The 14,470-nt window shown below is 40.3% G+C and overlaps 1 protein-coding gene across 1 annotated transcript in view; it reads left to right on the forward strand.

Moving 5' to 3' along the window:
• LOC134061801 (cytidine monophosphate-N-acetylneuraminic acid hydroxylase-like) overlaps positions 1–14,470 on the forward strand; it is a 99,018-nt gene that overhangs the window by 8,795 nt on the left and 75,753 nt on the right. The window contains exon 2 of the mRNA XM_062517602.1: positions 12,581–12,815. Coding sequence (XP_062373586.1) covers positions 12,607–12,815 — 209 coding nt within the window. The 5' untranslated portion in view covers positions 12,581–12,606. The remainder of the gene's footprint in view (positions 1–12,580; positions 12,816–14,470) is intronic.

Here is a 14,470-nt window from a genome sequence, read left to right on the forward strand (position 1 = left end):
GTAATGCTGTGGTCCCAGAAAAGCATCAACATTTTCCACCAAAGGTGCAAGCAGGATATTGTGTATATTGATGCCACTGGTGGTGTCATAAAGCACACTAATCCGGACCAACCGCCATTCTACATTTATGAGTTAGTCGTCAGACATCCTGCTGAAGGAGGTCCAGCCCTACCTGTGGCAACGTTTGTGGCATCAGAACACACCACCGCATCTATCTTGTTCTGGTTTAGTCTCCTCAGCTGCATTTTCACCTGACTACTGGATACAGACAAACAAGTGGGAGGGATGGAGGGGGAGGGGTATGATGCAGGTTCAGCACTTCCTGACCAGGTGGTGTCCATCGTGGGAGTTGAAGGCTGGGGACAGTGATCCTTAGCCATTCTCACTGAGGAGGCTTGCACAGGATTTGGTGCGTCGGTCGTGCACGTCGTCGCAAGCGAACATGACGCGTCCGCGAGATGCAATACTGACAAGAAAGTATGGGCGATCGTTGCCAAAAAAGTGACCGCAAGATGTATTATCGACATCAACGACGGGGGCAATCATGAGAGTAAAACAATGGCACATGGCCAACTTCCACAGCTGAATTACTATAGTCTCCCCCTAGTGAAGACCTCCAGTTGATTACGTAATGCTGCAGCGAGTCTGTACACAGGACACAGCAGGTCGCACACGGGCATATACGCTTACGCTTGGTCTAACGGCAAGTATAATCCCAGCCTAAGGCTGCAATCTTCTGATCATGTTATGTTCAAATTTGACTAAACAATAATCAATGCTAAGCAATGTATTGTACAGTCTGTTTGTATGGAAGTTGCGAGAATCCACGTTCTATTAAATGTTGTTAAACTAGATGTACCGCAAAGCGATACACAATATGACCGCCGCTCAGTCCTGCACATTCTCTCCGCAAATATCAATCACGCTTTTGTTTCCATCACCTATACTCCATCCCCTACTGCAACTTGTATGTATGTAAATGAGTGTGTGCATGTGTGCGCTTGCTTTTGTGTATGAGTGCTTCTCGGTCTATGAGTGTGTGTGTGTGTGTCTGCTTGTGTGTGTGTTTTATATGGCTCTATGTGTATGTTCACTGTGTTCTCTGCCGTCACTGTCACTCCAATATCAGATCACACACACACACACAGGCACACACTCACACACACATACACACATGTGCGTGCGTGCACACACACACGCACACACACAGGCACACACAGATACACAGAGAGAGAGAGAGAGAGAGAGAAAGACACAGAAACACACACAGAATACACACAGATAACACAGAACACACACAGACAGAGAGAGAGAGAGAGAGAGAAAGAAAGAGGACACACACAGAATACACAGAACATGCACATACAGTACACACATATACACACATGCAAACACACACATGGGCACACAGAAATGCACCCCCCCACACACACACACACAGGCTATACATGACACACACACACTAACTTCTCAGCTCCGGTGGTCTCACACAGTGCTGCATCGCACAAGACATACTCAAAGATGTGTGTGTGTGTGTGTGCACTGTGCATCTCTGTGTGTGTGTGTGAGGTGTGTGTGTGTGTGTGTGTGTGTGTTAGTGATGCGCGGGCTGGCCCAGAACCCATGGGTCCCGCGGGCTACCCCGCGGGCCGGGCGGGGCGGGTTGTTTTTTCGATGGAAAATGCGGGTAGCGGGCGGGTTGGGTCAAAATTGCAAAATCGCAATTATTCCAGCTTTTATAGTTATGTGTATCCGTTCATTGGCTTGTCTTTTGTGTAATGATAAAGTGGAATTGTCACCCTCTCTTCCCCGCTCTCTCTGTCATCAGTTATAGGCTACAGTTATAAGTTATACAACAGCAAGCTGCGAGCTAGAGCTACGCCTCCTGTCCTGTCAATCATTTGTTTAGCAAAAACATTAGCCTGCCGAGCATCTCCTCATAATTATCCTACATCTGTCTTTTACAAAGTGCAATCAACAAGCAAAACAGGGTAGAATTAGACCGCCAAAGTGGGGTACAACCTGGACGATTGAAACTGGACGAATGAAACGTGCCAGTTTTCTCCTGACAGAGATCATTACTTTGGACAAAACAGAACATATCAATCTCCGACTTTTGCGAGTAGCTTGTGTTCAATAGCCAACCAACTTAACAGTTTTTCCTATGCTATTATGGTTTATTGTGGTGGTCTAGATGTTCTCGGGCTTTATCATGCGGCCGCCTGTTGTGCGTGCGTGCGTGCGTGCACTCCTGTGTGTGTGTGTGTGTGTGTGTGAGTGAGTGAGTGAGTGAGGTGGAGAGGGAGAGCAAGGGAGAAGAGGGGATATAGCCTAAGTTTACACGTTTAAAATGTTGAGTTGTTGTATCCTCTGTATTTCAAGAATAAACATGTTTGGAGCATTTTGCCGTTCCATGAGATTCTGTGAATGCCTAAAGTAGGCTAGCCTATGCATCATAAACGTTTGGGACAATCAAACAGCAGTAGGCCTACAAGGTGAGCAAATTCCTCGTTAATAGGTTTCCATGTGGTTTTCTATGGAAATTCATGACGTAGACCCATCGTATCTTTGTTTTCTTTTCTCTCCCATTTTCGCGGGTTGGGTTAAAAATCAGAGTGTTATTTCGCGGGTCGGGCGGGGCGGATTGGCTGTCACGATGGGTTGGGTTGGTGCGGGGTTAAAAAATCCTTAACCCGCGCATCACTAGTGTGTGTGTGTGTGTGTGTGTGTTCCTGCATGTTTGTATGTTTGTTGCACCCAGAGGAACCATTCTCTTTCAAAACACATTTGGAAACTAGTTGATTAAAGGTTTCTAATGGTGTCACTTACATGTTTCTAGGACAAAAACTAGCAGAGATTGAGATGTTTGGAACAGTTTCTTCAAATCCCCAGGGGGGATTTAGACTCCAGAGGGTTAATACCACCATCTACAGGCCGATGGGTATACAGTCCTGAATGTACACATAAATCCATTTATTTTATAGCCCCTCATGGATGAAATTCCACAAAACTGGCATACCCCCAGAGGGTGCCAGGTTAATCACACACATGAAATTTGGTGCAGTTCATATCATCTCATCTGAAGATAGGGGCAATTAAAGCAATATTACATTGCATTTTCAATTTTTACCATGGGGGTGCAAATCACAAATGACTGGTTATAAGCTAAGTTGATGCGAGCTCTTGAGACCAACATACCATAAACATTTTGTCATCCTCAGTGCCACGGTGCAGGTAGTTATGTAGGAAAAACTGCAATTTTTGGGCTTCGGGCGGGGGCAGCGTGGGGGGGGAGTGACCCCTGGGGACGAAACAAATTTTTTCCTTAGAAGTCTACTGGGGCCACCAAGTTTCATGTGCCCCGGTGTTACGGTGTCCCGGGAATCGTTGACCAAAAATTCAGAACCGATGACGAAAAAAAAAAAAAAAAAAAATTGACAACAACTATATGACCGCTTTGTTAGCTACGCTAGCGGCGGTCATAATAATTAAATAGTCTCCCGGGTTGAAGCAGAGCTTTGCCACCAACGTTATTGTGTAGGCCTATAGAGTCAGTTTCTGTCATGCAAACGTGCACACACATGCATTCATTGAACCACCACATTGTATGGCTCTATGTTTAATCACATCAAATTAGTGTAACCCTTACAAGAATGCAGTTACTTAATTATGACTAAACCACAGGTCTAGATTTCCCAGAATTCCCCACTAGGTGTATTCAATTGAATTAATAAGGAAGGAGACTGTGTACAAAAATAAAGCACTTTTATTTTCTGGAGATGTTGGTCATGGTATGACCGCTGGAATGAGATGTTTACTTAAGCCGTACTGTTTGAGCACCAAGCTGCATTTAGTTAAGGTACCCACTACAAAATAACTCAAACACTCAAAAAAGAATAATTGCAAATGGGTGATTCAACCCTCAAAAGGACACACAAATAATAATGGGGAAAATAAAAGGAGAAAGAAATCTCACCAACACACTATAAAGAAAATAAACACAAGCATTGGAGGTGGTTTCACACAATGTAGTAGTACAGTAGCATGTAACTAAATACCGGCCGGGTGCCGTACAATAGGCTATAGATATGACTGAAGTTGTTAGTTTGGATAACAAGCTACTGGTGTAGATGGGCTAACAGTAGGCTAATACTATGATAGAATATCAATACGCTTCAAGCTACCAGTGTGGATAAACTATCAGTAATGCTATGCTTGGGAAACAAACGGTAACACTTTACAATAAGGGTACATGAATTCTCATGAACTAATGCATGAATTAATGCATGAATTACGCATTAGTTAATCCATTAATATATCATGAATCATTATGACTTAACATGAATTCACTGATTGTCATTAATGAATTAATACATAAATAACTCATCATCTTAAGCATTAAGTACGGTTGGCACATCATCATGAATCATGATTAATTAAGCATGATCATGATGACTTTTTGTCAGACAACATTTTGGACATCACTGTCATGGAGAAAAAAGAAAAGTAATTACACATGAATTCATGTTAACTAAATGTCATGAATTATCATGAGTTAATTCATTAACTCATGCATTAATTATACATGAAAATCTCATTAATAAACATGAATTAATAGTATGTCATTAATGACATCAGGTATGGACAACAAATTCATCTTGAGCATTAGGTACAGTGGGTAAATCATTATGAATAATGATCAATTACACATGATCATGGTGATTTCTAGGTTTTTGAAATGTGCTCCAAGGGGTAAGTAAACTATACATTAACTCATCATGAACTAATTAAGACCATTTTCAGAGAATATCGAAGAATCCACATTGTTCAAATATAGGCATGTCCTCATTAGCTAAGCATTATCTTTTCATTAGTTAATCATGTCTGTGGCCCCTCAGATAAAGTGATGAACAGGTTGTGCTTTAAATGCATGAAGTTTGAAGTCATGCAAAAATGGTCAATTTACATTAATTAATGATGAATTACTCATGAGTTCATCATGTTTGTGGCCCCTCACCTAAAGTGGTAAATGGACCCTTCTTTATCACTGACAAAAGAAGTGATTTTAGAAATAAATAAAAATTGTTATATTACATGAATCAAAGATTAAGTGCTCATGAGTTCATGATGAGTTAATGTATAGTTTACTTACCCCTTGGAGCACATTTCAAAAACCTAGAAATCACCATGATCATGTGTAATTGATCATTATTCATAATGATTTACCCACTGTACCTAATGCTCAAGATGAATTTGTTGTCCATACCTGATGTCATTAATGACATCCCAGCTAACAATTTCTGGTTAGGAGAACGTTTTTAGAACGTTTTTTTCCTGGTTAGGAAAACGTTGCCTGAAAGTTGCGAAAGTTGCCACAAGGTTCCCCAGGAAAGTTTTCTTGACGAAAATAGCCTACTACGTTTTTTTCTGGTTGTTTATTTTGGTTAGCAGAACGTTCTCCTACCCTTTAGGGAACTTTACTATATTTGGTTGCATTAACGTTCCCCTAACCTCCCAGCAACAAAGTGTAAAGGGGGAAAAATATGTAGAATTATCGTGACATCGAGGCATGGCTCCGCTGTACACTTGCCATCTGCGGCGACAGCCTATATCTGCAATCTGGGAGAGCAAACGTCTCTGATGATTAAGGCAATGACATTACAGGCTACCACACGCATGTAAATTCACTTACCAATAGCTGCTTGCTGAACTGCGACGAATACGGCTTGCTATCATTACTTCGTGTCAGCTAAGTATTTAAATGCGGTTAGGTCTAATTCTTTCTTGTCTACGGTGTCTTTTCCTATAATAAACGATTAGTCAGATCAAAACATAAGCAGAGCAGGCGCTAGCCTAACACACTGTTTCAACATTCAAAACAGGCTGTTTTTATTGCATCGTATGCCATTAAAAGTCCTCGGTTCAGAATTATGATGGATTTTGGTTTATTTTGTTTTAAATTGGGACTGGGAATTGTGGGATAGGCTGAGTGAACAGCACAGTAACATAGGCTGTAACTTGGACTACGTGTTAATATAAAACAATTCTCCCCCGGGAGACATTGTGCTGTTTAAGATGCAGTCTCAACGTTTGAGAAAGAATTCATTGGAGTCCTCATCATCATATTTTCATAACAAATAAAGCTTTAAAAACATGAATGCATTTGAGGTGCCACTCTAATCGATTATGGATTAATCCAAAACTATTCGTCAGATTAGTTAGCATGAAATCGTTGTGTGCCTGCCTGGACTATGGCTAGCTAGCTCTTCCACCCGGTTTACCCTGTACAGTGTTTTTTAAAAGCCTGTTGGACTTAATGGAACAAGTGCATGGAGAACGATGTGAAGAATGTGATCGATACCATACAGCCAGCCTACGTGAGTAACTTTATCTCTGTGTTATCCAAATGTCTTAAAGTTAGCGAGGTTGAGTCTGTTAAAACACCAACACCCCAGAACTCACGGACCCGAGTTAGCTTCTTCTCGCGCTGGCCCCTTTAGCTGACGTACGGGCTGGCTCTGGTCGGCCGAATATCAATCCAGAGGGGGGAAGAATAGAATAGGGCTATATGTCGATTTTGCAACAAATTATTCCGACTTTGCAGTGTGGCTGCTGGCCGTGTTCAATTGGAAACTCATAGAAACTCTGGGGCGATTTTCATCAATCAACCCCACGCACATAACCAGAGAATACCGATATGGTTATACAAATAAGATACCTAAAAACAACTAAGTAGCAACGTTGTGTGAAAAGAGAAATGCAACCAGAATATAACGTTTTTTTTCTTTAGTTGTAATAACGTTCGGAAAACTTTGATAACCTGGAGCTAACGTTCTCTCCAGGGTATTAGAAGGTTACTGATAAACTAACCACAGGAGAACCAGCGGCTAACGTTATTTGCTTGCTGGGATTCAACCAGAATATAACGTTTTTTTCTTTAGTTGTAAAAACGTTAGGGGAACGTTATTTGTTTTGACAACCTGGAGATAACGTTCTCTAAACGTTATTAGTAGGTTGCTGAAAAACGAACCATAGGGGAACCAAAAGCTAACGTTAGTGAAAGTTAGCAGAACGTTAATTGTTTGCTGGGATACTATTAATTCATGTTTATTAATGAGATGTTCATGTATAATTAATGCATGAGTTAATTAATTAACTCATGATAATTCATGACATTTAGTTAGCATGAATTCATGTGTAATTACTTTTCTTTTTTCTCCATGACAGTGATGTCCAAAATTTTGTCTGACAAAAAGTCATCAGAGACTATTTGCACCCGGGTGTAAATAATGAACATTACTATTTACACCCAGGTGCAAATTATCAACATTACTGTTGATAATTGCTCCGATCGATCGGCCACCGATCATGATCGGCCGATATTGGCTAAAAATGGCTTGATCGGTGAAGCCCAAAAGCGCCGATCAAAAAAGCCGATCATGTGACCTAATAGGCTACTTGCGTGACTTTTTTCCACCTCCAGGCGCGTCGCACAGGCACACAACAGTAGCCTAGAGTAGATAGGAGCTTGCAGTGGCAAACATGAGTAGGCTAAAGGTTCAGTGTAAAATTAACCATTTGCAATGTATGTCGTGCTGAAATCCCTCGAGGTGGAAGCCACCAACGACGTTTTAACACCACTGACGGACAACTGAATATGTCGGGTATGAGAAACTAAACAAGCCAACTTCCCCACCCTTCAATCAGCCGACTGTAGGCCTACTAACGATAGGGATAATTCTGATGGAAAGACATCACGTTCAGAATTAATTTGCCTCCACGAACAACCTCTATTCGTTGTGGAGGACAGTAGTTACGATGTTGCAAATATTTGTAGCCTAAAAGATTTTTGAAAGACAGTCAGACTCTCGCATCTAAAGACAAGTCATAGAGTTTTAAGTCACAAACTAGTCACAGACTATGCAGACATGCGATAATATCAGACATGTTTGATATTGTCGTAACTGCAAAACTAGAAAAAGACTCCGACTGGCTTACAACCGCTAATTGACACCTTACATTAAAGGAGTTTACGGGAGCGCGCCGCGCCATGATTTCTGTCCCGACTTTGGATATTTATTCGCCGACTGTGAAAACATGGCAATATCGTGCAATGTAAGTCGGCCCTAACCTGCCTTGATCCACGATATGACCCCGCAGGCATGAAATACTAATGTGTATCTCCCCGTGTTACCAAACAGTCTAGCCTACATTGACAAGCTGGAGAATAGAGTAATAGCTTCCCAAGCGCAGACGCCTGTCCAATGTCCCTGCTAGCTTAACAGTGCACTTTATTGACTCAAACTGGTGGCATTTAACGGCATGTTTCAGTCATGGGGGATTCCAAGAGAAAAAAGGCTTGCAATTTATTGCTTACAGTAGCTTACATTGTTTCTTTTTTTGGGATTTGGAACAGAGAAAAAGCCATAGTTTTCCACTTTGTGGCAGTATAGGTTTGTGGCAGCACGTTTTTCATTTAATGTAGTCAGTGTATTTAGAAGCTATAGACTACTTTTCAAGTAGCCTAGGCGATGTAATTTGGTCCCATCCCATTTAGGTGATCTGTGTGTTGGTCTGCCTGACCCCCTCCTTGTATGATATCATTTTATGTCTCGCTGCATATTTGGAAAAGATGGCCAAAGTTATTTCATTTTCTAAAGACAAATCGATAAATGGTTGTTCTTCAACATCTTGACTAGCCTATAGGCCTACTGTCTTCTATGCCACTTACATTAATTCATAGTTAGTTTAATTTCTACAAATGATGCAAACTCTGCTAGACTATTGTTAAAAGACTCTCATTCCCCTGCCATTCTGTGATCGGCAGTGATCGGCAATCGGCCGATCATGATTTTGGTGATCGGTAATCGGTGATCGGCCCCAAAAATGCTGATCGGAGCATCTCTAACGTAAATGCTCTGCGTTGAATATACAGAGCAAACTGAATTTGGAGATGGATTGATGTATTTGGTGTACTTGGCTGTGTGGAGAGAAAAAACAAATCTGCAATGTACAGGTTGGGTCTTATGGGACATGTTAGGACTGTATATTCATGCACTCTAAATTACCCTCTAATCCTACGTGAAAAACAGACACAGAGATGGGAAATGGATATAAGGTTAAAATGGCACAAGGTGGTAGGCAAACCATGGTGATCAGGTTCAATACAGAGGAAACAGAAGCAAGACAAAAATACAAATAAACCACAATCCAATGAGGCAAACAGAAAATACAGACTTGACTCGGCAGGACAGGGCGGAAACACTCTGTAGACACACTCTTAAAGCAACAGTAAAGAGTTTTTGTACTTTAAAATAATGTTTCCAAAACCATTTCAGTGGTTCATCAACTCGTAACAGGGTGAACGGTACTTCAGCATTCACTGAGCGACCCTCTAGCAACTATATCCACTATTTAAGTTTACCAGATCGGGTAGCGGACCTGTAGTTCGATGGAATGAGACTTAAGAAACTACAAATTTGGCTGGCTTCGATACTTTCATAAAATCATGCAACATACGCCACCTTGTTTGTGGACATTATTATTTGCTGGATAAAGAAATAAAGAAGTGTGTCTGTGTGTGACAGAGGAAAAGTGCTTGTGTTGCTTTAGAAAATTGGTCAGAAAAGACAAAGAAACAAGACAGTGTTTAAATAGTGAGGGTGGGACTTCCGGTGTGTCTCAATCAACAGAAAGCCAGGAAGTGCGGTAACAGGACAAAACATGGAGTGGACAGAGGGGGCCTATACACATGACGGACACTGCATGACAAGGAACAGGAAAATGCTGTGACACATGTACAAATTCAATAAAGGGCAGTACTTGGTTACATAGTAAGGGAAGTCAAAGTTTTCTCACTCACCTCTAACCATCTGAACCTGGATCTGATAAAGTCACCTTTAGTCAAATTGAAATAAAACTCAACAAGTTGGTATTTCTAACTTTTCTTCTTGTCTAAGCTCTTTTGTCAGCACATGTATTCTCTTCATACAGTAGCTTCATCTCTGATTGTTTGTTTTCTTCTCATTAGGCTATTGGTCATTGATATTGCATTGACATTATTGTTTATTATTGTGTAAGTCCTTTCTTAACATTTTAAAACTGTTAAAACACTTTTAACTATTGCTTTTATTTGTAAGTTGGTTTGAGCAAAGGCATCTGCTAATCATATAAGAAAACCATAATTGTCTTTGGTGGTGCTAGCATCTCTTAATGGTAAAATAGTTAAAATGGTAAAAAAAAAAAAAAAAAAAAGAAATCTCATTCTTAACAAAAAAGACATCTTTGTTTACATCTCTCGCTTAGATCAGAAACCTATCCAGCTTTAAGGTCCTTAATACTCTTTTTTCAATGTGCAACCTTTAATAGAGGATTGTACACTTTCCAATAACCTCGTGGTGCTGGAATATCCCGTTGACCACCCAGTTTACTGTAATCACAATCTGATTTTCTACAGATAGTTTGGATAGTCTCGTTTGAACAACTCCATTAAGTCAGGGTTGAAACATGGTCAGTTGTCTACCAAAGAAAGATCAGAGTATAGAGTATATGGAATGAAATTATTAGCACAAGGCCCTTGACTCAAGGGAATCTATCTAAACTAACATCAACACCTTCATTGAAATGGTAAATAATAAAGAAGCCATTCTCTTGTTTTATGCTACACTGCACATATTTATAGTTAATGTATGGCTACTGTAAACATTCCACCTTCTCAACTGTATAATATTGTCTATACGGCGGTATCTTATACTGTTTATGCACCGCCTCTCTATACTGTGTATATCACATCACACTTTTTTGCACTTCTGTTTAGGCGCAGACTGCATGTCATTGTGTCTGTATGTGTGCTCGACGCAGTGACAATAAAATTGAATCTAATCTAATCTAATCTAATCTTATGACAGTCATCACGCATCTTCCTCCATGGGATTTAACCATGTCTAGCATTTCTCCTTTAAATGTGTGTAAAAGTATAGACACAACATCAAAGTGATTACTCCCATGACAATAACGTATATTCACCCATTGCGAGCTCCAAAATCTGGCTACTGGTTTAGCCTAGCATGTCTCGAGCATTACAGTATCTACCTAGTAGCTTATTTTACAAAATAAAATAAAATAAAGCTTTCTCCTTCAAAGCATCGTTTATACCACATATACTTCAAGACAAAACTTGCGGCAGACTTGAAGACATATTTTATAAGACTAAAAGACTACAGTTAACACATAACAACAACTTTGTAAGTTTACAAACTCGTCTAACAGGGAGAAGCGGACGATTACTAGGCTATTATTTATCGACTCCACCCAGGCGTATACAACACGCAGGGGTAACATATGAACACAAAGAATTTTGTGAAGAGAAAAAAATATGGGTTAGTCTATGGGGGTAGTCTTCATGATACGGAGATATCTATACGGAGATACGGAGATGTCTATAGCCCTTTCCCAAGGGCTATAGACATACAACATTGCTCCAACATATAACACTTTTGAAAAATAATATAGCCCTCGGGGGCCCGGGGGCCTTTCAGACACTTTGAGGCAGTCTGCTACACCTCAACATTTTTAAGGTTTTCATCTAACTAAAAACATCTATGCAAAAGTGGTAAATGGTTATATTCTAAAAGTCCTCAACAAGAATGAAATGAGAGTAAAGTGGATGTAATGAAATTAGTTTCTTATTACAATTCAGTGTAAACACAACTATGTAAAAACGATTTTCAAAGCTGAGATACACACATGACACACGCTCAACATCATACCACTTGACCCACAGTTCAAACCTGACACACTACAAATTGATTCCTCTTCAAACCTGACACACTACAAATGTTCATTCATGTTCAAACCTGACACACTACAAATTTTCTTTCATCTTCAAAGAATATCAGGCCCCTAATTCATTAATGATCAGACCATGGCACACCCCTAATTCAATCAAGTTCAAACCTGACACATTACAAATTTTCTTTCATCTTCAAAGAATATCATGCCCCTCATTCATTCATCTTACAAATTTTCTTTCATCTCCAAAGAATATCATACCTCTAATTCATTAAAGATCAGACCATTGCACACCCCTAATTCAATCAAGTTCAAAAGACTACAAACACCCGCCGCACTCATCAAAGGTACACACCGGAAGTCCCGCCCTCACCGGAAGTTCCGCCTCTTTAATTGATTACGTCACAACTGTCACTTTATAATTGATTAGCGAGAAGAGGATAGGTTTTAATTATAATCTCTAGCATTGAATGCCCTCTGTATTGTACACACACAGACAGGGTATAAACAGACACACTATTGACAGAGTAGGCTATGTTCAAACTGCTTTTAAATGGCATCTGTATCATTTACAGGAAGGAAGTTAATTTCCAATAAAAATGTTGCATATAGTTAACATTTCAACACTGATTGGTTTTTGGTTGCTGTTGATGTTATTGCATTCCTTTCAAGCCTTTAAAGTCTTGCCTCGCAATTGTGTGTGTGTGTATCTCCTGTACATATCTCAAATGGTAAAAAAGGTTACAAAAAAAAGATGGTCGCCATTTTTTTTTTTTTTTTTTTGTGACAGGTTCAACGGAAGCCTCGGCTATTTTCATGGCATCCCAGTTTGCGCAGAGCGTGCTGACCCTGGACTCCGAGGCTGTTGGGTCGCTGAAAGACGGCATCAACTTCAAGAAGAGCCCTGTGGATGGGAAGTGCTACATCATCTACAAGAGCAGCGAGGGTCAGCTGCGAGCATGCAGGAACCAGTGCAAGCACCAAGGAGGCGTCTTCATCAAGGACATCGAGGACATGGACGGCAGGTCGGTGGTCAGCACTAAACAAACAACAAACAATGAACAAGGTGGGGGGGGGGGGGACTTCAATACTCTGGAACATTGCCTAGCAAAATTGCTTCTGGAGTTGCTCAGAAAGTTGCCTCAGTTTCCATTAGGGGTGGCACGGTTCACAAAATCTACGGTTCGGTTCGTATCACGGTTAGGGTAACGGTTTTCGGTTCGGTACGGTTCTTGTTGTTATTTTTTCTTTTACTCTTTAACACTCCAGAAACATATTTCAGCATATAGCTTAAAGGGATATTCCGCCATTTTTGGAAATACGCTCATTTTCCACCTCCCCTCGAGCAAAACAATCGATATTTACCTTGTTCCCGTTCATCCAGCCATTCTGTGAGTCTGGCGATACAACTTTTAGCTTCAGCCTAGCATAGATCACTGAATCGGATTAGACCATTAGCTTCTCGCCTGCTAGCTTCATGTTTAAAAGTGACTAAGATTTCTGATAATTTTCCCATTTAAAACGCGTCTCCTCTCAAGTTAGAAAGTGCAATAAGACCAACTGAAAATGAAACCTGGCGTTTTTCTAGGCTGATTCGACATGGAACTACACTCTCATCTGGCGTAATAATCAAGGCAACTTGCAAACGTACCATAGGCGCAGTGATATCGTACGCAGCATCTGAAAATAGTCCCCATAGACATCAAGCAGTAGTAGTGCCAGTAGCTGCAAGTTGCCTTGATTATTACGCCAGATGAGAATGTAGTTCCATGTCAAATCAGCCTAGAAAAACGGCAGGGTTCATTTTCAGTTGGTCTTATTGCACTTTCTAACTTGAGAGGACACACGTTTTAAATGGGAAAATTACCAGAAATATTAGTCACTTTTAAACATGAAGCTAGCAGGCGAGAAGCTAATGGTCTAATCCGATTCAATGATCTATGCTAGGCTGAAGCTAAAAGTTGTATCGCCAGACTCACAGAATGGCTGGATGAACGGGAACAAGGTAAATATCGATTGTTTTGCTCGAGGGAAGGTGGAAAATGAGCGTATTTCCAAAAATGGCGGAATATCCCTTTAATCATCCACAATTAGGCCAGAGTATTTACAGAATAGTTATCATTTAATAATGCACAAACTGAATTTGACTTCTCATAAAGCACATTATTGTCTGAGGAAACTAAGCTACAGTTGAGATTTTGATAAAGCAAGAGGGAAGACATTGATGATTTCAACAATCTTTTCATTTATTTGGCAGGGATGGTGCAACAGCACAAAATGTAGGTCCACCCATATTTTTCATTGCATCGCCTTTTTATCGCTCTCCTTTCATATAGTGTGAATGATTTTTTAACAAGATGTGTAAAGCTTTAGTCTTTATTTGAAACACACACACATTATGTAATTGTTTATACATACTGACATGTCTGATATTCATAACAGCAAACTTCATGCAGATTATAGCCTACTATTCATTACAACTCCACCTCTTAAATTCAGCTGTCTGGCTGAAGCCTCAAAATATTGTAAACAAAGTAGCAGGCTAAGCTCATCATACTCTACTGGTTGGACAGTTCAATTTCCCCACATGTGTTTTAGTTTCAAGGTAAGCTAATACTTTTTCTCCTTGGGACAGGCCCTTTTAAGTCTTGGAGTTGAAAACATTGGTATTGAGATGGTC

The sequence above is a fragment of the Sardina pilchardus genome, chromosome 17 (assembly GCF_963854185.1).
Source record: "Sardina pilchardus chromosome 17, fSarPil1.1, whole genome shotgun sequence".
NCBI classification, from domain to species: Eukaryota; Metazoa; Chordata; class Actinopteri; order Clupeiformes; family Clupeidae; genus Sardina; species Sardina pilchardus.